The sequence below is a fragment of the Protobothrops mucrosquamatus genome, unplaced genomic scaffold (assembly GCF_001527695.2).
Source record: "Protobothrops mucrosquamatus isolate PMUCROS unplaced genomic scaffold, P.Mucros_1.0 scaffold_4, whole genome shotgun sequence".
Classification (NCBI taxonomy): domain Eukaryota; kingdom Metazoa; phylum Chordata; class Lepidosauria; order Squamata; family Viperidae; genus Protobothrops; species Protobothrops mucrosquamatus.
In genome coordinates, this window is record NW_015386080.1 from 118,259 (window position 1) to 141,923 (window position 23,665).

Sequence of the window (23,665 nt, forward strand, 5' to 3'; positions counted from 1 at the left end):
ATTCCAACCAATGTTTTTTGCAAAATTAACATATTCTGTCTGTGTAACTTTAGCTTGGAAAGGCCTAATTGGATCCATAGGAAAATAAAATAGTTATTAAATTAAGAAAAGTTTACCTTGTTTTCCCCCTACCTCTACCCCCTGCAAAAGCAAAACAGTCAATGAAATGTAAATACAGCATAAAGATAAGTGCTGAAAGGTAGCTTACTTTAAGTATCTCATGGAGGAAACAAAAATGCAGATAGTCCTTGAGTTACGACCACAATTGAGCCCAAAATTTATATTGCTAATTGAAACATTGGTGAAGTGAGTTTGCCCCATTTTATTGTTTTTCTTGTCACAGTTGTTAAGTGAACCATTGCATTTGTTATGTTCGTAACCGGTTGTTAAGTGAATCTGGCTTCCCCATTGACTTTGCTTGTCAGAAGGTCGTAAAAGGTTATCACATTACCCTGGGACCCTGCAACCGTCATAAATATGAACCAGTTGCTAAGCATCTGAATTTTGATCACATGACTATCACATGCTGCAATGGTCGTAAGTGTGAAAAACAATCATAAGTCACTTTTTCAGTGCTGTTTTAACTTTGAATGGTCACTAAATGAACTATTGTAAGTCGAGGACTTCCTGTATTTATGCATGTGATTTTCCTGATAAAAATACAGGAGTGGTTTAATATTGCTTTATCCAGTGAAGTATGGATAGATGTCTTTGCCATTGTTATTAAAGTGATCCTCTTTCTCTAGAATCTTCCCATATGGCGGCTGCCCAGTATAGGTGCTTGCTTGCTTTGACTGAGCAACTGGGATGACCTTCACACCTTTGGTTTGAATATATACTGGGAATATATACTCTTGGCATATCGTATGGGTGTACTTTGATCACCCCTCTGAGGAACATATACACATACACCATGAGATGGCATACCAGGACTTGGGGGAGGAGGTTGGGTTGTAAGGCAGAGTAAGAATGATGATGGTGTTTTTAGGAAGATTAATTGATAGCTCTGGTAACTCTGATAATTGGAGGGTTTAAGCAATTCAATGTGTTTTTATATTTTGGAGTCCTAGACATTTAATTAGTATTGAGTACAAAATCTCCAGTTTTCTTTGGAATTGTAAACTGTCTAAATTGCTGGCCATGAATTATCCCATGTGAGAATGTCTATCAAGAAAACCAACATCCATAGTTATATATATTGTACATCTAATATATATATATTCAGTACGAAAGGCATTCTTTGTACATCAAAATGGTGCATAAAACTTTTCATTTATCATTTTAAGGCTGCCTGGAAGAAACACCAAAATAACGTATTACAGCTGCCTTTAGTATTGAGCTGGTACAAAAGGGTTCTAGAAGTACCTGGAATAAAGCAAGCCAGTGTCAAATGCAATATAAAAAATATACTGAATTGTCGATCACACCCTTTACCAAATGAATGCCAGCAGAATACTTTCTCAGCTTTTAAAGAGCCAGAAAACTTTCCAGAGGAAATTCAGTTTATAGGTGGACCAAGACCAACAATAACAAAATTAATGGTAGGTAATTATTTATAGGTTAGATATATTAACTATAAAAATATTTCCTTATGTTTTAAGAACTTAACCAATAAAAGTAGTTTGGAGAATTGATATTTTATCATGTTTGCAATGTTTTTAATTTTTTCTTAAATTATTCTCTGCAAAATAAAATAATTTGCTTCTGCATCAATGACAGTGAAACTTTAACCAGAAAATAGGTTGAGTTTGGGTTGCTTTAGAAATTCTGTACTATAATGGAAGAGGAGAAATGTATTATTTGCTTGATTAGATAATTACTTCTATCTTAAGTGGTAAAAATATTTTATTTAAACTTAATTTGTAAATCTTATAAAGCAGAAACATATTTTGAAGAGTAACTCATGGCTGAGTGATGATTTGAACGGAGAAGTTTTGGTTCCTGTTGTAAGAAAACAATGCCAATTTTAGCTAGCTCAACTGCAAATCTTTTCTGGGGCATCTACTTTGATAGATATAAAAGCAAGGGCATAATTTGTCTATAATAATCCTATGTTTCAAACTTAACTAATATCAGGATATCATTAATGCATAATACTTTATATTGTACAGATAGGGTCCTTTGAACTTTTTAGCAGATTTCCGAATTGATGATTTCTTTTCTTTGAAATGCAGGAAAAAGGGATTGAAGCAATGTTTTCTCCTCATCCTTGCCCTAAATGGGCTCTAGATTGGGACAGTTTGCCTGCTGCAGTCAATCCAGGAAAAGGCAAGGATCTTGATATTCCTATAGAATCATATTTTTTTCATTCATTTGTGAAATGATGATTTCACACTCGTATAAACTGAATTTTGAAAAAATTACATTTTTTTAAATAATTGAGAGAATATGTGATGTTGCTGTTAGCAGTGAGACCACTAATTAACCATAAATAATATATTTGAAAACAAATAGGATAATGATTGTGTCCTATTAAGAATGCTCTTAGATGAAATGATTGATTGATTACATGCCATCAAGTTATTTTCGATTCCAAGCAACCACATAGTCAAAAACAATCTGATGGCACGTAGTCAAATCAATTAGTTTATCTAGGAAAAGTATTTGTTTTTGTTTTCATGTTCCACCGTGTATTTTATTTCTATGTACAGGTTCTTTAACAGGCATTAAAAAGTTGTTTATCTCTCAGGCCCCAAGAATGACATGCAGTGATTCTTCCAAGCTGAGTTCTTTAATGTTTCATACCTGTAGACAAAATTGATTTGATTTGATTTAATTCGGTTTTATTGGGGGGGGGAATGTATTTATGTTTTGTTTTAAATATGTTGTGCGCCGCCCTGAGTCCCGTCGGGAGAAGGGCGGCATATAAATTAAATTAAATAAATAAATAAATAAATAAAATCTTGCCAGACCAAACACTCTACTATATGCATCTACAATTTACTTTGTGAACTATTAGGGAGAGGTTACCTTCATCCTCTCTCTCTCACACACATAAGATCTGGGCTAAGTTGCCTCTTACTCATCTGGGATGCACCCCTCCTTCCTGGGAATCAACCTCCTTACTACATTCCACCACATTATAATTAAAAAATAATAATTGGCTGACTGTAAAACTTCTGTTTCACAGCATTTGCTTTTGATATTTTTTTGTCTTATGGTCTTAGTGAAGTTCATTATGTTTTCCAAAATGGACGGTCTGTTAATTGAAAATATTCTTGTTATTAACAATTTAATGAAGCCACCATAAGTGGGATGCTCATTTGTGGATGGTTCAAAGGAGCATCAGGCTTACACCTTTGGTTAGAATAACTTTTAGATAGACTTAAGTCAAAGAAAACAATAAAAAAAATTGTAGCTTTCAAAGTAAGGTAGTAAATTTTCAGAGATTTATAGAATTTTTGAAAATAAAATTTCTCTTTATTGGAATTTTTGGGACAAATCATTGCTGTTTTTGTTTGCTTACCAGTTTGCCTCATTTGTTGACCGCTAGAGGGCAGTAAAATATGTAGAAACAGTGGCTTATTCCTTGTAGTTGTTCCTTGTAATTATTCCTAAGATAAATACATCTGATAAGATTAACCCTGTATTATGTAAAGAACTGCAAACAGTTCGAATTAGTTAAAGATAGGAAAAAATGCTGCATGGAAAGATTCAAAGTCATGAGATAATTTATTTATTTTTTAATATTTTGATTGTAATCTGCTAGGAGTTGTATGATTTTTGTGATATATTAATTAAATAAACTCAATTATTCCTTATTGGGCTATAGTTTTTAAGACTTTGCTTTATTATGGCAAATGTATACCTAAAAAGAAAAGGTGTTCTAAAATGATGCAATGAATATTCTAAATTGAGTTGCGCTCTATAACTGTATCAAAGGAATTCTATGCACAAATTATACAGATTTCTTATAGCACAATAGATACCATGTATATAAAAACATTGTATTATGTCCAGTGGTAGTCGTCCAGTCACGGAATACTATCATTATCAAGAGAGACGCCTCTTCACCCTCTTTACTCTATGTACCTCTGTAGCCTATTTCAGTGGAGTTGGGGACCATGTGGAGCAAATTTTGAGTGTGTAAGAAAAGGAAATGGAGAAAAATCCCATCATATGAGCTACAGTCTATGTGTGTTAAGTTTAGATGGATCAGAAACTCTATAAATTACTTTAAAATCATTAGCAGTTCTGTTAACACAGTGGTTCTCAACCTGTGGGTCGGGACCCCATTTGGGGTCGATCGACCATTTCACGGGGGTCGCCAAGCAAGGCTGTCCGCCATTTTTTTATCCGCCATTTTTTTCCCTTTTCCGGCAGGTGCCTTACCTCCCTTGGGCTGGGCCAGCTGGTGGTCGGCCTGCTCCGTCTCTGCCGCTTGCCAGCTACACTTCGGCCGGTGCAGGGGGCGGAACCACGCATGCGCAGTGCTCCCAGGCAGGGAAAGTCCTCGACTTACGACTGGTTGGGTAGTTCTCGACTTACGACCTGTTTAGTCCTCGACTTACGACCGGTTTAGTCCTCGACTTATGACCGGTTGTGTAGTCCTCGACTTACGACCGGTTTAGTCCTCGACTTACGACCGGTTTAGTCCTCGACTTACGACCGGTTGGGGTCGCGGCATTAAAAAGGTTGAGAACCACTGTGTTAACACATCATAAATAGTGTGAATCTCCCTGAATGGCTCTTTTTGTTTATATCCTAGATAAGGATCATAACTCATCAATCAGGGAAACCTTGGCAAGTTTGTACACTTTATATAAGAGCAAGTGTTCCTCCTCTTAGTGGTTTTAATTAGATTACAGGACAGCTAGTATAAATGTTGTTGTGGTGGTGGCTATTTCTAAACACTTGATTGAGCAAGTTTTCCAAACTAAATGGAAAGTCAAGAATCGTTGACTTCAACTAAGTTCCTTGTGATCTGTAAGTTTTTTTCTTTTCTCAGGAAGGTAAAAACATGTTGAAGTTCAGCAAGTTGTGTACCACCCTCACTTCATACCTCATGATTGATTGTCAGAAGGACTTTGACCACGTTGGAGGCCTCTAATTGCTTTGACAGAACATGACAATCTAATTATGATTTTTAGATTTTTGTTTAAAAATGATTAAATTGAACTTTAAAGCCAGTTAGATTATTTTGGCAGGAGAACAGTATATTTATTATCTTACGGTATATTATTTATCATATGGCACATTCACATCACATTTTCATTAAAAAGGACAAGCGATAAATATATAAAATATGAAATATAGATCTAAAATATTATAAATATATATCTTGATTATAGATATACTTTTTTGCTTCATTTATCACAGCCAGGAAATCAGCAAAGTCTCCATTATAGGCTCTATTTTGGCACGCTGTCATTATATGTTGGTCTTCAGGAATTTAGAGTTAAAACAGAGATAAAGGAAATCACATCTGCTGGAGTTGTTTATTGTTTCCATCTGCCTTTGTAGCAGGTTTAGCTATCCCAATTGAGACATGCAAATTGGAACCAGTTCACTGTTTAACAACATTAGACATTTATCTTCATTCTTCCTTCAGATTTAAAATCTGTTAAAAATTAAAAATTATATTATCTGATAATATAAATTCAATTTCATCAAATTTATTAGCAGATTCTGAAGAAGCAACATTGCTATAAGGTTTTTCATCATTTTAATTTACAGTTAGGCAACTATATATACAAAGATTAAAGATGGTTAGCCTTAGAAAAGTTATTTACTTCCAGATAGTATAAAATATAAATATTTAAAATAGATATTCACATATTTTTGTAAAGTAGCTGGTCATTTTTAAATAAGTATCTTTAACTGTACTAAGCATAATCCCAACCATTTCTCTTGTTAAAACTAAAACCTTTCAAAACATAATATAAGCTGACAGTGTGCTTCAGAAATGCCTTCCAACATGCATTTTATCACACTTATGGATTATTAAGTGTTCCGGCATTACATTTTGGTGGAATTGGAAGAAAAAGCATCAGAAATCCTTAGGTTAGTAGAATAAAATGAAGCAGCTATCCTAATAGCACAGCATGTAGTAGACTGTATGATACTGATTCAGGTAGAGCTCCCAAGGAATTTTTGATCAAGCAAATTTCACATCTGTTGCAGCAAGAAAAAGCTGATAAATGTCAGCACCCTTTGTCTTCAAGCATGCAAAGAATTGTAAAGGGTGGTGACATGACATGTGTCTTCCCTAACTGTACCCTCTAACTTCTTGTAATGTATCACATATAGTAAATATAAATAACACCACCAGAGAGAACTGTATCCAGGAAGCAAAAAGGAAAAAAAATAATTCCAAATTGAAAATAGGATCAAGATCAAGCCAAGAGAAAAGTAATTAATTATTGCAGTGTCACAAAAATACATTTTGAAGATTCCTATAAACCAGGGGTCTTCAAACTTGGCCCTTTTATGACCTGTGGACTTCAACTCCCAGAATCCCTTAGCCAGCGTGCTATAAACAATTTTTTATATTCATCAGTATATTTTTCAATAAAGATAAATTACATCAATAATAGGATATAGTGATTAAGATTTTTTAATGTACTAAAATAGTTAGCAGGAAAGTATAAATACATACCTGTATCCAAGAGATAACACAATTTTTAAATTAATAACATTGCTGAAGGATTAACTTTAAAAATAGGTTCAAGTCCACCTTTAACCACAAAAATATATTGAGTAATTTGGGGCCAATGACAATCCCTTAATCCAGCCTATCTCAGACTTGTTTTTATGAGAATGAAATGAAGGGAGATTCTGCAACATGAATTTTTTTGCTGTGTTGTGAGAAAATAATAATCAATTATAGGAAACATTTGGAGCAGTTATCGCAGCTAAAAATGATAAAAACATTTATTGAACCCAGAATAAGCCATTGCCTTTTTTCATAGGCACATTACATTTTTATGTCCTACCTATTTATTACTAAGACATATCAATTTTATCACAGTATATAATATATTGGTCAAATTAAATATTTGCACAATCTTCTATTCCAATTGTCCGCTACTGACACAATTGTGGATCTCTTTTCCTAGGCATGTCATTACATCTATTGCAGCTATTTGAGGTATTTTGTTACCTGACATCTTGAAAGCTGCTATTTGAGTTTGACTTTATCCTTTGTTAAACATTATCAATTGGGCACAAAAGCTTGATGGATGCTGCATTTAGGTGGATTGTTGTTTTGTTATTATTGTTAAAGTTTCATTAAGGTAAGATAACAGCAGTTCCCCAGAACGCATGCACTGGAGAAAGCAAGTATCTGGGTCTACCCAAATACAGTTCAGTTTTATAATTTTTCAAATATAGCAATGCAAGTACAGGATAATTGTGAATACCTAGTTGAATCCTTGATATAACTCCAATTTATTCATGTCTACTACTTTTAAGGATAATAAAATATCTTGGCATATTGTATTCATAGTAGTCACACAATTTCCTGCTGTTTTTTTTATTATTCATAAGCACTGCAGCAAAAGTTCACACAGTAACCTCATAGTTGGCAAGTTTGATTCTGTCTTTCATATTAGCTATTCCAGTATAAGCAGGATTAAATGTTATGGTGCTTTAAAATAGAATGATCTGGAAACCTAAGTAGATTGTTTTTGTTTGGTTTCCAAAACTGCCTTTAAGTTTACAAAATGGAAAAAATAGCTTCAAGGAATGGATTTTTTATTTAGAAATAGCATTAGGGAAAGCATTAAAATGTCTCTGCTGTGTTGTGTTTCTGATATGAAATAGGTCAGTGGGATTATCAGTATCTTGTCGAGTTTAGACTATAAAAAGATTAACAAATACCAAATTTAGCTCTTTATTTTAATATGTAAAATGAATATTAAACTAACTAGATAAACTTCCAAAATAGTTACGGTACTTTCTTTTGTAGTTCATGTCCTAATATCTAAAAGAACAGAATGTATTATTAATTTAAATACCTACAGTTAACATTTAGCAATCCTGTCTAGATTAGTGCCCTGAAAAGTAGTTAGAAAATAGATTGAACCTATTTAAAAGCCTCCATGGTCCAGACATAACACTGGAAATATATAACAAGTATATAATTAAAGTAACATCTCGTGTATTTTTTAATAGAAAGCAATTTGGCTAGTAGAGCTAAAGTAAACAATAAGAGTTAAGAAAAACAGACACATTGTAGTAATAATAATAATAATAATAATAATAATANATTTCAGACAAACGGCTGTCCAGTCTCTTCTTAAAAACTTCCAGTGTTGGAGCATTCACCACTTCTGGAGGCAGGTTATTCCACTGGTTAATTGTTCTAACTGTCAGGAAGTTTCTCCTTAGTTCTAAGTTGCTTCTCTCCTTGATCAGTTTCCACCCGTTGCTTCTCGTCCTGCCTTTAGGCGCCTTTTAAATCAACTTTTCAAGCATCAATTGTCTTTCATGGTCCCTCTTCCATACTTAGGAGGTGAGGTAGCAGTCTAAGGGATATTTGCCAAATTGTTAAAGATAGTCACAACATATAGTTAACTCAGATGTATTTGCTGTTGTTCTTGCATGACAAGTTAAAGCAAAAGGAATTACAGAAGTAAAATGTTTTTTCTTAGGGCACAGATTATTCTTTTAATATGCAAGTTTGATTTTTATTCTTATGATTTAAATTACAGTTCCTGTTGAAGGTCGTTGTCTAAATCGCTGAATGTTTGTGAAGGAAAATTCTGCTTTTCACAAAAATCTAAACAATAAATACGGGCTATGTTTTGCAATAAGTTATAGCCATTTGTGGAACACTGCCAAACATAGTAAAAGGTTAGCATTTCATAAAGCCAGTAGAAGAAAAAAGAAAACCTATTGAGGCTGCTCTGTGAGGATTTTTTTTTAATCTACTGTTGCTGTTGCCATTGTTTTTAATCTGACTCTAATATTTTATCAGATTTGTATTTATAGGAATTTAAAATCTGTTTTATACTATTCATTGGTTCTGCTGCCTCAAGACAATGCATTTTTAAAATAAATAATTTTGAATTATATTCTATAATATGCTGATTGCTACAACAACAGTGACAAGGATATGAAATAGATACCGTGTTTCCCCCCAAAATAAACCCCACTCCGAAAAAAAGACTTATCCTGATTTGTGGGGGTGGGCCTAATATAAGCCCTACTTCAAAAATAAGCCCTAATTATGACCCTGCCCACTCCGTCCCTCCTGGCTGCCGCAATGGGGCAGGAGGCTGCTTGGCACATCACGCCGCTACCAGCAAGGTGAGGGGATGGAGCTGCCCCACGTCCCCCGCACCCGCTTCCTTCAGGGCCCCCCCAGCCAGGCCATTCCTTGCTCTCTTTCACTCCCCTCCCAAGCTGGACTGCCATGCTACCATACGGAGAGTGGGCGAGGTAAACCTAGTCCCCGTCTGTTGTTTTGGAGCCAGGAGGGAATGACATTGAAAGGCTCCGCTGCCACTGTGCGCCGCTGGAGGGGCTTTCTTCATGCTCCGCTCCACAGATCACCTGCCTGGCAGCAGCCGCCACCTTCTCCATCAACTTTCCTATGGCTTGTGCTGTGACCTCCACCTCCCTCCGCTAGCCCTCCGTCACCGCCACTGAAGAGAACGGGGAGGGGAATGGCTCTGCGCAGCGAGGCAGAGCAGAGAAGAGCACTTGCTTGCTGCCCTGCATCGCCCGCATCTCCCTTCTCCGTTCTCGAAATGGTAGCCCTGTTTCCTGCCGCTTCTCCTAGCGCTGCTATAGAGCTTGGCGCACCATTGCCCAGCTCCTCCCTCTTCCCGAAAGCAAAAAAAATTCTTCACTAACCTTTCCAGCTCTGGCGCGTTTTTCTCCTGCTGCAGGGAAACGGAGTGAGACTAAAAAAAAGTTCAGTCAGACCTTCCAATTTCTTGTGGAAAAAAAAATCTTGTGAAGTTGGAAGGTCTGACTGAACTTTTGGATGGGGCTGTTAGTGCTGCCACCGCAAGGCGAGGCAGATGTCATGGAAAATATGAGACACCGCCCGAAAGTAAGACCTAATGCCTCTTTTGGAGGCAAAAATAATATAAGTCCGGGTCTTACTTTCAGGGAAACACGATAGTTGGACGAACCCAAATATATCCTTTCCATCTTTTTCTGAGGATCTTTTTGTAAGACATTATTGTTCAATAGTGCTGTAAGCCTCATGTCTGAAACATAAGCTTCAGTGGAGTGATTATAATTAAGTGTGGACTATTTTGCTTCATGCAAACCTTGATACAGCTAAAACTTGGCTTCTTCAATTAAAAAGAACTTATGCCGAGTGTGGCCTCTGCTGGAGATAAATAATTTCTGGTTTTCTTGTTGATTGTGGATTGTGGATTTCTTGAATAAAAGAAATCAAAGTGAATTGGACCTTCATTTTAATGAACAAACATTTTTTTGTTTAAAATGAGATAGAAAATATTGTAATCTGCTGTGTAGCGCATTTTGTGACTTTTGAATGTTGCATAAGGAACCAACAATGGTAGAGGCTGACATTTAATCCTTAGTAAATCTGAATGCACATATATAAACTTATACTGTGCAGATTATTGTAGTATCAGATTACTTTGTCAGATGAAACCAGGATAGTAGAGAGAAGTTCTGTCAACTTTACTGGATCTCAAAATGCCAGTCGGGATTACACTTAGTATTTTTGTGGGGATTCTACAAAAAATAATAAGGATGTAGACTAGACTGGGAGTCAGTAAATACCTTGGAACAATGCAGTGGCAAACTACTTTTGTTTTGGCAAAGTAATTACATGGATGTGTCAGAGAACCGACGCTTATTTGGAAAACTGACTTATGGTGTAAGCGAGTTTGTTCTTTTCTCCTCTTTTCACCATTTGAAATCAGAACTACTGCTGCTAAACTTTAAAAATAAATCAGTTGCAAATCAGAATAAGTAGTTAAATAATTGATTTTTAAAAGAAACAGGTTTTTTTTTCTCAGTCAGTTTATATTTCTTTTTCTCATTCTTAGGAAAGATGTCTGCTGATCGTGCTTTGAGGAAACAGCAGCAGCTGAACAACCTAATAGCTTTAGTGACAAAACTGTCTAAGCCTGGAGATGTAATTGTGGATTTTTGCAGTGGTGGGGTAATGTAGTAAATTACAATCTCAATTACTTTTCACATATACAAGTATACCACCAGCCTACAAGACAGAGGCAAACAAATTAGAGGTTCATTGACTTTCATGTGTCTGTTGATATTTTGTTGCAATACATTGCATGTAAGGATATGCAAAATGTTCCATACCTGTGCCACAGGTTTCAATGCCCATCTGAATCATACATCTCTCAATCCATACATGGAACAAAAGTGTGTACTTTTTTCAGAGACAGAGGTTGTTCTGAGGTTCAGAGCAGAAGTGATATGGAAATACACAGTAAAAGATCATTGCCCAAAGGAACAAGTGCACAGGCCAGTATATTGGCACAGTGAGTGTCTGGGTGAAGGAAGAGACTCTTAAGAAGGCCAGAGAAAGGTGATGCGCTGAGAGGGAGAAGTCCCAGGCACACCAGCCTTACCTTACTTATCCTGTAAAATCACTTTGGGATCCATCCAGATTTTGTTTCCTTAAAACCCGGAATAACCATAACGGATGTGTTTTTTATGATGAACCATGGCTAATCCAAAATTCTTCTGGAACTTCTGCAATTTATTTTACATTCAAAATAAAGTATATTTTCCATTTTAAGCACACTTCCAGTTGTAAAGCAGTGGCTGTGTAGAATTAAGATTTACTTCTTCATTTCTTGTCTTGAACAGGGCCATGTTGGAATTGTTCTTGCTTATATTTTACCACTGTGCCAGGTAAAGTACCAATGAAATAAATATTGGCAATTCAAAATTTCAAATATGCAATTAGATACGGGTGGCTTATATGCTGTAGTATGTTTTTCAAATACCTATTCACCTTTTTCCGGATATATTTTTTTAACTGATCATAATGTACCATCCTTCAATAACAATACTTCAAGTTTTTAGAAAATTATTTCTAAGAAAAAAAAAATAATCTTCCTATGAAGGAAATTTGGTCATAAAAGCAGCTCCCTGATTATATTTTCAGCTTTCTATATTTTTTAAAAAAATAACAAAATAATAATGTTTGTGAGAACATATATTTTTATGCCTCTTCATAGTTCCCATTTAAAGTAATTCCTGTAAATAGTGAGTGAAAAAGACTAAATTAATATATCTAGGCCCAAAGCAAAGGTAACATTTAGGTTAGCCTAAATATGGAAGATCTTATCCACAAATGACCATCTAATTGTGGGAAGATATCAGTTTAATAATTAATTAATTAGAAATATTAGAACAAGCTCAGAAGATTCTCTAATAAAACTTGGGGGAATTACTCCTCTCACAACCTGGAGCAACGGTCTATGTGCTTGTAAATACAATATGCACAAAAAAATACTGCTTCCCTGCTGTCAAGGAACTACCAAGGAGAAAACCACACACCTTCAACAACACTAGCAGAGTATGCTGCTGTATATATAAAAAAGCAAACCTCACACTAGCACTGATGATGTTACCTAGTTGGGTAGTGAAACATCTGCAGGCAAGCAACCAAGCTCAGAGAGCACCAAAAATTCCCCATTTTGGTTCTAATTTTAATGAACTGTTTATTGTCCTGTCTTTTGGAGACATTCTGCCCAGCTTTTTTTCCAGGACGCCTCTTCATATACTTTACTGCAGATATCAAGTCTCCTTGTAGTCTTTTTTTCCGCGAGGGAGGATGTCAGGCTAAATATATCCATTGCCTCCAACCTTTACTTCTAAAAGTCTATGCAGATTTTTAGTCATCCAGATCATGGTTGTCCCAGAGGTGCTTTTCCAAAAGGCAATCAGACTTTCTTGTTTTTTTTCCTTGAAAACATTTAACTAATCATTGAGAACTGAAGAAGCTTCTTGAATGAGAAGTGAAATGTTTTCAAGAAAAAAACCAAGAAAATCCAGTTGCCTTTTGGAAAAGCAGCTTTGCGACATTAGTTGTAAATTTTTCCTTTTGTACCCTTTAACATCTTAAATTTGGAAGTGGTCCAGTGTGTCAGTGTCCTTCCTTTATGTTGTGCTTTATTAAACTTGAGTTGGATCTTTCTCTGACTATATTCTAATTTGCTTTTAGACTTTTACAATTATTATACAACTTCTACAATTATTATAAAATATCATATCATTGTGTATCCTACATGATACTTGTAAAACATTTAAATAAATTTATATAAATCTGATAAAAATGCTAAAGCAATGGCCTGAATATGTTTTAGCATAAATTCATTTCAAAACGTTACATAATCCCAAATCTGTTGGCAAATTGGAAATCTTGATTCTAGTTTAATTTTTGAACTTTTACAGTAATGGAAAACATGTAATAGTTTTGTAACTGTAAAAAGAACCCAGAAGTTTTTTTAAACATAAATCTCTGTTTTTATTCAGTATCCTCAAATATAGAAGTGTTATCTGCGAAATACTATGATTTAATTACTGATTCACAGTTGTAGAACTGTGCTGCTCCTCTATGAGCAATATGTCTCTCTGTCTTAAACCTCGGAAAGATTTTCCCTTGGAAATCTGTGTTAAATCATTCTGAAGCCTGCAAATGAACCTGAAAAAAACATCTTGTTTCCAAATACTTGAAAATGAACCAGAGAGGCCTGCTCACAAATTATTTTGGGAATTGCAGTTGCAAAGTTCTGCAAAATGTGACAATGATTTCAACTGGGCCCATCTGGTACAAATGTGGTCATGGATGCTTGATATTAAAGACAGTGCATATAATAACTAGCAAACATCTAATCTTTGTTTTTATAAGCTAACTGGATAAAAACTTTGTAGGATTGGCACATATACTATGTTTATTACAACAGACTTGGATGTCACTGCACAATAATAACTGCTCACAAGAATGAATACTAGGTTTTTAGAACTGCAACTAGAATATTCTTTAACCTTTTGACCCTAGGAAATACACTGCCATTTTTTAACTGGAGGGTCTACCATCATGGTTATATTGCTTTATCAGTGTTTGGTTAGAAACTCCTTTTTTTAGAATTAGTATAATTTTTCACTATGAAACAGTAAGATTTTAGTTTAATGACATATCTGGTTTTTGTAACATGCCCAGAACAATGCATTTTTAAAAAGAACTATTTCAAGTCAAGCTTAATTGCATTTCATTTATGTTTATAATGGAAATATTTCTGTTCAAGGAAACTTTATGCAAGCTCTTCAGTCTTTTCATTGCAAAATATATGTATTGTTTTTTAATCCAGAAATTGACCAGGATTATTTTTTTTTCTTTTTCTTTTTTAATGTAGATAATTTTGGTTGAAAATAAAGAACAGTCACTCCTATGTGCCGAAAAAAGAAGTGATGAATTAGGATTACATAATATTTGGTTCATCCAAGCGAACATGGACAATTTTAAAGGAAGTTTTAATATTGGGGTAAGCTATTTTACCTTGTTTGCACTTGAAAAACTAAAGATACTATCTTAAAATAATTTTCATTTAGGGAAAAAAGTTTTGAGTTAATGTTGACATTTATTCTCATGCCAATTTCTATAACATTTTTTTCTAACTGAGTATGAATAATAAAAATCACAATTAACAAAAGCTGATGTTCCAATAGATAACTCAGCTGTTCAGAAAATGACATGGGAATGATTGGTTCCTTAATGAGCAGTATTCATTATATGCTTTCATTCATAGAAACACTTATCACTGACAAAAAAAAGAGATGCTTCCCTCTCTTATTCAGTGCACCTTTCAAATATGCTTAATGCACTCTTTAATTTTGTGGAATATGAATAGAAAGCCTTTATTTCTCATAGAAGTTTGGTAATGGGACAGTGTATTCTACTCAAATTTGAGTCACTGACTGAGATGGGCAGCCATAGAAATTGAACAAATAAATATTTAGAGTTTCTTTTTGCAGGTGGCACTGCATGCTTGCGGTGTGGCAACGGACATGGTTATTGAACACTGCATCAAAGTTGGTGCAGCATTTGTTATCTCTCCTTGCTGTTATGGTTTCATACAGAATACATCCAAGTTTGTATTTCCACGAAGGTCAGTTGCTTTTCCAATATGTTAAAATTTATAGCATTTTACCCAACATCTGAAACTGCATTTTGGGTACGGTGATAAAAACTTTCTCACATAATAGAGAAAACAGCAAATCCAAACATTATGTTTAACAGCTGATATTTTAAAATATTTAAAGTTGCTTACAAATTATATCAAAATATTTCAGGCTGTGTTACTTAAGAAAAATGCAAGTTACTAGTGCTGTATTATGTAGAAAAGAAATACATAGTCCCAAATCATAGAATCCCGAAACATACAATTGGAAAAAGTCATTTTGTTTATGAAATCCATCCTCCTCCTCAATGGTGAAATCTCGATTAAAGCATCCCGATAAATGTCTGATTTCACTTGAACGATCTGTGTAGCTCACTGGTCTTATTTTTGAGAAATCTTTTTCTAAGTTTCAGTTGGATTCTGTCTTTCTGTAACTTAAATCTGTTCATCTGGATCCTACAATAAGAACCAACAGATCCTGTCTCTCTTTGTGATATATTTTCATATTTATGAAGAGTGCAGGCTATCCTTCCATTGTCTTCTCAAAGCTAAACAGGCCCAATTTCTTCTAAGTCTCGTAGGACACTTACAAGATCCTCTGATCATTCCTTCTGAGAACCTTTTGTTCTAATCCTTCTTAAAGTGTGATGCCTAGAACTAGGCATATTTAAAGTGTGGTTTGATCATTGTAGAATATGGTAGAATATTCCTTCCTGCTATTTGGAAATTCTTCTGTTGAGACAGGCTAAAATTACATTGCTCTTTTTCTTTCAGCCATGTCACTTTGCTCACTTAAACTCCATTTATTTGCAACTACAAGATGTTTTCCACATGTAGTGTTACCAGTGAGGTGTATCTCCCATTTGACTATATTAAGCTTTAATTTTCCTTAAAATTAAGAACCCCAACATTACATGGTCACCTTCTTCCTATGTTCCTCCTACTATTACTTCCTGCAAAGTTTTCCCTGTTAGTTGGTATGAAGTTAGGAGTCTTCCTCCCCCTGAAAAAAAAAATCTGTTCATAAGACAAGTCAAGAATTTTGTGGAATGACCATAGACTCCCAACAGATGTCTGGATGGTTGAAATCCTTTTATTACTCTTTAAACGATTTGAGATTTATTTTAAAAGGTGTTGGTCACATTTTCCTTTTGAATAGGTAGACATTTGGAGACACCAAGAACAATAATAGCAATAGCACTTAGACTTATATAACACACTTCCTTGTGCTTTGCAGCACCCTCTAAGCATATTTGTTCTTCCACTTATTTTAACCAAGATGGCCTCTATAGCCTTGTTACATTCATTCATTTGGATTTCTAAACAGGAGTGAATACTTTATTACTTTTGTTCCTTCTACAGCACCTAAATATTTAACTTGAGTTACAGATATTCACATTTTTAACCCACCCCATCCCAGGATTCAGTTTAAAGCTCTTCTGATCAGACTTGTACTCTTAAGTAATTTTTTAACCAGTTCTTGTAAGTTGTTAGACCTTGTGCCAGCAGTCCATTATTTAGATAATTGAGATTATGGTCCCCCAAACCCTTTTCCCTGTCAACACCATTTGCATAGCCAGTCATTTCACTTGTTTTTTTTAATTTTCCTCTCCAGACTCTTCTGTTGCAATCTCTGGAGAATGTATTCTTGCAGATGTTATCATGCATGTATAGCTATGGAAAGATAAGGCAATAAGTGCAACTATTCTAAAGTATTCCTGTTTTTTTCAGGAACACTTCCAAACTAAGTTCTTAAGAATGCAACATTGTTCAAAACAAACTGAACTACTAATCTGTTTTTAGAGGATAGGTTCTAAATAAAATCTGTTTTGGGTGCTTCTTTCTTACACTATGTGCAACAACATAATCACTTGATTAAGAATTTGTTGAGCATTTAAAATAAGATCTTCTTTTCTATTATAGCCATCTGTTCAAGAAAGTGCTGTCATATAAGGTAAGGAAAATATAAACTTTGGGTTTAGAATTTCATTCTACGTATCTTTCTTGTTTAGTTTAGTTTTACTGTAAAACAAATCTCCCATTAAAAATATATCAGAATAGCAAACTTAAAAGGCTTATGTGTTTTTCTCCTTTTATTAATGGAATAAACATTTAGTAAATATAAATTTATTTTTAATTTATTTTTTTATCTTGTTTTTCAAATCTAAGACTCTCTAAGGCAGATCATAAAATAGAACTTAAAATGGCTATTAAGAATTTAAACATGGGCCAAAAAAACCTTTAGTTCCAGTGTAAAAAAAACTATGTCCATCCATCAATTGTACATACAAAGAATAGCTGTTAAATAGGAGGTTTCTAATGTCTTCTATGGTATCTGAAATATGTCTGGAGACAGTCTGAGCCCATCCAGTAGTATTAGGCCAGATACAGATCTGCATCTTTGAAACAGTTTCCTGTTTTAACATTCATTCTGTTTCCATATGTTTCCCTCCTGGTCTTCTCTCCAGATTGAAATTGGACAGTGATAATTTCTTAATAAGTATCTCTCAACTTAATATTACAGTATTTGGAGTTGTACTTCAAATCCTTATTTAAAGAGCTAAATATAACATATTAATGATCCCCTTTTAAAGCAGCGAGGTATTTATATCAAATAACCATTCCAAAAATCTGAAGGGCATTAACTTTAGTCCACTGCAACGTACTTCCCACAGTGCATTTTGTATTGGAGGGCCAATACACAAAAATATACTATCTGAGTTGAGACTGTGGCCCTGTGGACAAGGGATCACTGAAATTATGGCTCAAGTCCTGCCATACTGCATCAGGACTCACAGACTCAGTTCATAACACCTTTCCTAATAAAATATCTGAGAAGTACTGATATTTTTTTATGTGCAACTGTTATAAGATAACCTTTATAGTCATTTTTTTACTGTGGATACATTGGCACACATTAAAAATGAAAATCTGTTGCTTGCTCTCAAAAGTGTACACCTACATAATATACATATAAACAGGCTATATACTGCATATGTATATACCTATACCCTTACATATAAATACATATAAATATTAATCACTGTCCATTTGAATGCATAGCGGAAAGAGGAAGTTTGAGAGTTCACAAGGTTAATACTGTATGGAACAAAACTGACTGAATCTGAATGTTCTGCTTTGGATACCACAAAGCCTCCTCCCAGAAGGTAACAAGGAAAACAGGTTGTGAAGAGGATGTGTAGTGTCCCACACAATCTTACAGACCCTGCTCAAGCAATACTTATGTGCTATGTCCTGGATGGAAGGGAGGGAACTGCCAATAATCTTTTCAGCCATCCTCACCACTCTCTGCACTGCCTTCCTGATTGAAGCAGTGATGCTTCCAAACCAGACTGTAATACAATATGACAGGATGCTCTCGGTCGTCCCTCTAGAAAGTGGGATAGGGGAAGGAAGATGTACTTTTCTCATGCGACGCAGAAAATGCAGGTGCTGCTGTGCCTGCTTCACTGGTGTTTTTCTTACACCAGTTCACCAAACCTCTACCTCCTTGCGGTAAGCACATCTTGAATAAGGCCCACTACTATTATATCGTCAGCATACTTCACAATATGGTTGCTGAGGAGAACCTGTGCCCAAGAAAATAGTGTTAGAAATATTAGTCCCAACTCACACATACTGGGGCCTATCAATAAGAAAATCAAAAATCCAGTTGCACAAAGGAGTATTAAAGCCTAAAGGGCCTAGATGCTGAGGAATGATTGTGTTAAATGCTGAACTGAAGTCGACAAACAGCATACGCACATGAGTATTTCTTTCCTCTAAGTCAGGGGTGTCAAACTGCCGGCCCACGGGCCAGATGCGTCATGCCAAAACTGTGCCCACCCCAGCTCCAGCAATGGTGGAAAAAGTCGCATACATCGTGACATGTCACGTGACGTTACGAGTTTGAAACCCCTGCTCTAAGTGCTCCAAGCTCAGATGGAGAACAGAAGAAACAGCATCCTCTGTAGAGCGATCAAATCAGTATGAAGTAGTTTCTCTGAACGTGGCCAAAGTCTGCTGTGCTATATGTAAAATTAGACAAACTTTAACTGGCCTTCGTTAATCTATCACCAATTGTGATATATTATTTTCTCTTTTATTTTTATTTTTTACTATTATTGTTTTAATGTTTTATTTGCTAGTCTGTGACCATAATAAAAAATTGAAATTGAAACATTAATGAATAGTTTTTAAATTTCTAATAAATGAAAATATATTTTAAAAAGCTAATACATGCCACTGCTTAAATCAATAACTCATGTGGAACTTGATTTTTTTTTTTTTACTCACAACTAGGAAGGTAAAAGAACACAGGATTAAATCTTTTCACATAATTTATTAAATGTATTCTGAACACTTTTTTAATGAAATCATTAAAAGGCATTTATATACAAAAGTTACTATATATATATATTTGCTGCAATGGCCATGTCCAAAACCTCAGCATGTCCTCAAATAAAAAAAAAAGATGTAAAGAAATACATGCTATATTTATTTTTGTGTATTATCAACATTTTACTTCACACCTGTTTGGACTGGAAGTATTAAACCAGTGAAAAAATAAAACGTTACTAATGTAAATTATTTTTTTTAAAAAATCTATCATGGGTGCAGTATATTTTACCACGTCTGAAAATTCTTCTTTTATTGAGTTCATTGAATGTTGCAATGATAAGAAAATAGCAAATTCAGAAGTTACGATGTCTCATAGTGAAACATTGCAGGTTCTAAGAAACAGATTGTTTTCATAAATGTGCAACAGGTTTTTTCTTTTTCTTTTTTTTTTAAAAAAACGGTCATTTGTGCCAGAAGGCATTCCAAAATCAGTCCAATTTATTTGTAGTATTTTATGTGAATCTATACCAGATGGTGTCCCAATTCCAAGTTTATATCTTATAACTTGGTTGTATCAGCACTAATGAGAACCCTTCCAGTTTGGATTTATATACTTTTAATTATCCCTATGAAGCCAACTTGGTGGCTAGACATTGTCACATACTCCATAGTTTATCCCAGCCTTGTATTTTTTTTTATTTGTCAAATGAAGCTTAAAGCATTTTTATCCTTTAATTTTTTGTTCAAAATGGCAGTAACAAAAGCCCATAGTAAAGAAATGGTAGTTGGTGACAGGGATTATGTGAATTTTCTTATAGAAAATTCCTTGTATCACTAAATGAAGTTACTTAAATATTAAATACACATATATGTAATATAGAACAGTGTTTTTTAGAAAAGAGGAGCAAAGGGAAAAATGGTGGGTTGATTAAGCCTTCAGTAACCTACCATTTTTTCCCACTTACAGGCCTCTCTTTTTGATACAGTGGTCTCCCTGTTTGCATTAAAAATAATGCAACATTTGACTCATCTTAAGATATACACTTGGAAATAGAGGCATTCAACCAATTTTTTTACAGTTAGAGCATGAGCTATGTGATATGTATATATGTATATAGGTATCAGAGAAATTAGGAAAACCTGTTGCACAATTTAATAAAATGATTTTGTCCCATTAAAGGGATAAATATCCAGACAATAAAACTTTTTTCTTCATGAATAGAAAGTCTCAATTTAAATAACTAGCTTTTTCATTTAAGCTAATGTTTCCAAAGAGGGAGCAATTTACACACATAAAGCCATTAACACATCTAAGGAAGTTTTATTCCAATTATGTCATTTTTCTAAATATTAGATTTATCTTCTGTTTCCCAGACATTTAGAATCCAAAATACCTAGTTAGTGTTATTTCTGGAATGCCAATTATACTGTTAAATAAACATATAAACAAAAACACTGTGATTTAAAAACCAGAGAGAGATAGAATATGGCATTTCATACATAGATTAGCAATATATATTAACATTTCACCTAGATTAGTAAAACATAATAAAATATAAATGTTAAAAAGGTCTATGTTCAAATACCAATGTCTAGGCCATCTAATCACTGAAGCACAGCATCGTTTATATTTTGAAAAATCAGATACTGGACCTGTATGTGCCCTCAGCTTAGAGCTGGTCACAATGTGACCTACAGTTTGACGTGGGATCCCACAATCACACTAGGGAGGATACTGTGCCCCATTTATATAGACAGTCCTGGCAGACACTGTGCGAGGTGTGAATTTTATTCAGGATTGTCCATTACTGATGTGGTAGTTCAAAGCCTGGCACCTTTTGGGGGGGGGGGTCATGTATATGTCTTCCTATGCCTATATTTCCAATACATTTCCCTCTTAATTTACTGGTTTGAAATTCTATCTCTGCCAGTCCCAGGGCCAATAATTTTGTACAAAATATAAATGTAGCTTTAAGCAGTGTAATTTTGAAAACAAAAAAAATAGGTGTTGTACAAAATAAAGCATAAGTTGAAAAAATAAAAATAATGCATATACCGTCATGGCATTGATCTTTATTTTTTCACTTAATAGGGAGTAGACCAACTTCTAAGGGCTTCTCAGTAGGAAGCATGTAATGCACAATAAATTCAGTCAATTACAGTATGTGACTGCATTAATGAAACTCAGTTCCAGATTGTACAGGTAAAGTTAATCTCTAGGGGTACAGATTAATAAGCAAACAGTTCAAAAGCTCATGGTATAAAAGTACAGCGTTATGAATTCATCTGGGAGTCTTGTACTCCGTCACAGAGCAGTATGCCTATCCAAGAGTCAAGAATAATGAAGGAGAAGGAGCAAAATAGTAACACAGGAGGCATTACAAGTGGGCTAAAGTCATTTAATGCTCTAACAGCAAAAGCAAAGAGGCAAAAAATACAGTCAGGGATATGTTTCCCCTTTCCAACGAGTATTTGCCAGTGGAGAAATCCTGTAGTTTTCATTTGCAATTATAATAGCTGTATCCAGTTTTGACTGAGTCAGAGGAACATTAATTAACTTTCCCTTGCCCTCCTTTCATTGGCTTTCAGAATGAATAACAAAAGTATAATCCAAAATCTGCTGATAGCAATTTTTAATAGAAACGTAGATAAACCTACTTTTCTGGATAGTCCTATTAAAATAATTATTTTTTGTAGAGTAAAACAATGCCAGTGACCATTTGTGTGTGTGTGTGTGTGTGTTTTATTCTAGGAGCACATGATTCTTTGCAGATTCGCTGATCAGACAGCTGTCCAGCTGCCCTCTGAACGCAGGCAAATAGGTATGCTTTTCTGTAGAACAGCTGTTGTGGAGATTATATACACTGTATTTGGTGATGTGATTAGCTTACTATTAATGGCTGGTTGTGACATGTTTATTAACAAGCAGTTATAAAAGTGTATGACTGATTCTAATCTCTTGTCAACCATGAAGACTCTTGGGCAAGCCTTGCCCTTGCAGACACAGATTTCCTTAAAAATCATACTAACACTACTAATGTTGCCTCCCTCTCTCCTTCTCTCTGCAAAATCTGTTTCCTGATTCTTCTGATAGATGTACAATAGGTGCTATTGTGAAATTGGTTTTCTTGTAATAATAACACATTCAAACACAACCTCTTCTTTGTGCTATAAATGCTTATTGAGCAATTTAAATATATATAACATGTGGATGGATATCCAAAATGGTCAGTGACTCATAAAAACAGCAATAATATGCTTTAGTATGGATAGTATGGAAATCAACATCCATAAATCAGACATATCACTACAACATATTAAAAAATAAAATGAGGCATTGTTTACAACAACAAAACACAGTAGGCCAACCAATAGAAATTATTAGGTTCACTAATAAGGAGAACAGAACAGAAATTATTAATCTCACTGGTAAGATCTCAGCAATTTTCAAGCAGTAGTCAAAGGCATGGCTTGACCAGGCTCTAGATCAGTGATGGCGAACCTTTTAGAGACCGAGTGCCCAAACTTCAGCCCAAAACCCACTTATGCATTGTCGGGTGCCGGGTGGATGTGGCCCATTGGATGGGCGTGGCTGCGGTGGTAACGGCAGACTGGGTGGGAGTAAAAAGTTCAATCCATCAATTTCAACTTTGCAAGATTTTTTTTCCCGTGAGAAGTTGAAATTGACTGATTGATTGAACCTTTTTTTTTTTGTACACAATGGCGGAGGCCTAAAGCGAAAAGGTTTTATAAAACCCAGCTGAAAGCCTAGGACTGGGGCAACGGCGTGCGTGCCCACAGAGAGGGCTCTGAGTACCGCCTCTGGCACCTGTGCCATAGGTTCGCCACCACTGCTCTAGATTCATACTTAGTTTACAGTATGTCTTTAAAACATATGACAGGCATAGCTAGTTAGGAATCTTTATTGCATATCAGTAACTCACTTAGAGTTGATTGCTGTCTGTCAGCATGGAGATACAGCTCTCTATTTATCCCCACTCTAATTTTAGTTACTTCTTTCTCCCATCTCTTGTGTTCTCTATAACAAACTCTCTGCCCTATGCCTATTATTAGCCTTCAAGCTTGATGATTGTTTGATTATATCAAAACTAATTGTTCTGCCCTGAAAAACTGGCTATTGATTGAATTCTAATGCTGATTAATTTGACTATTTTTAAAACGTTAAATGCTGTTCTACAGTATTATTCTAATTGATTTTATGTTTTAGTTATTAT

The 23,665-nt window shown here is 34.8% G+C and overlaps 1 protein-coding gene across 1 annotated transcript in view; it reads left to right on the forward strand.

The window, feature by feature from the left end:
* GSTCD (glutathione S-transferase C-terminal domain containing) overlaps nt 1-23,665 on the forward strand; it is a 35,766-nt gene that overhangs the window by 8,985 nt on the left and 3,116 nt on the right. Inside the window, exons 3-10 of the mRNA XM_015831661.1 lie at nt 1,287-1,541; nt 2,175-2,268; nt 10,980-11,095; nt 11,770-11,814; nt 14,325-14,453; nt 14,944-15,077; nt 17,013-17,043; nt 22,183-22,252. Coding sequence (XP_015687147.1) covers nt 1,287-1,541; nt 2,175-2,268; nt 10,980-11,095; nt 11,770-11,814; nt 14,325-14,453; nt 14,944-15,077; nt 17,013-17,043; nt 22,183-22,252 — 874 coding nt within the window. The remainder of the gene's footprint in view (nt 1-1,286; nt 1,542-2,174; nt 2,269-10,979; nt 11,096-11,769; nt 11,815-14,324; nt 14,454-14,943; nt 15,078-17,012; nt 17,044-22,182; nt 22,253-23,665) is intronic.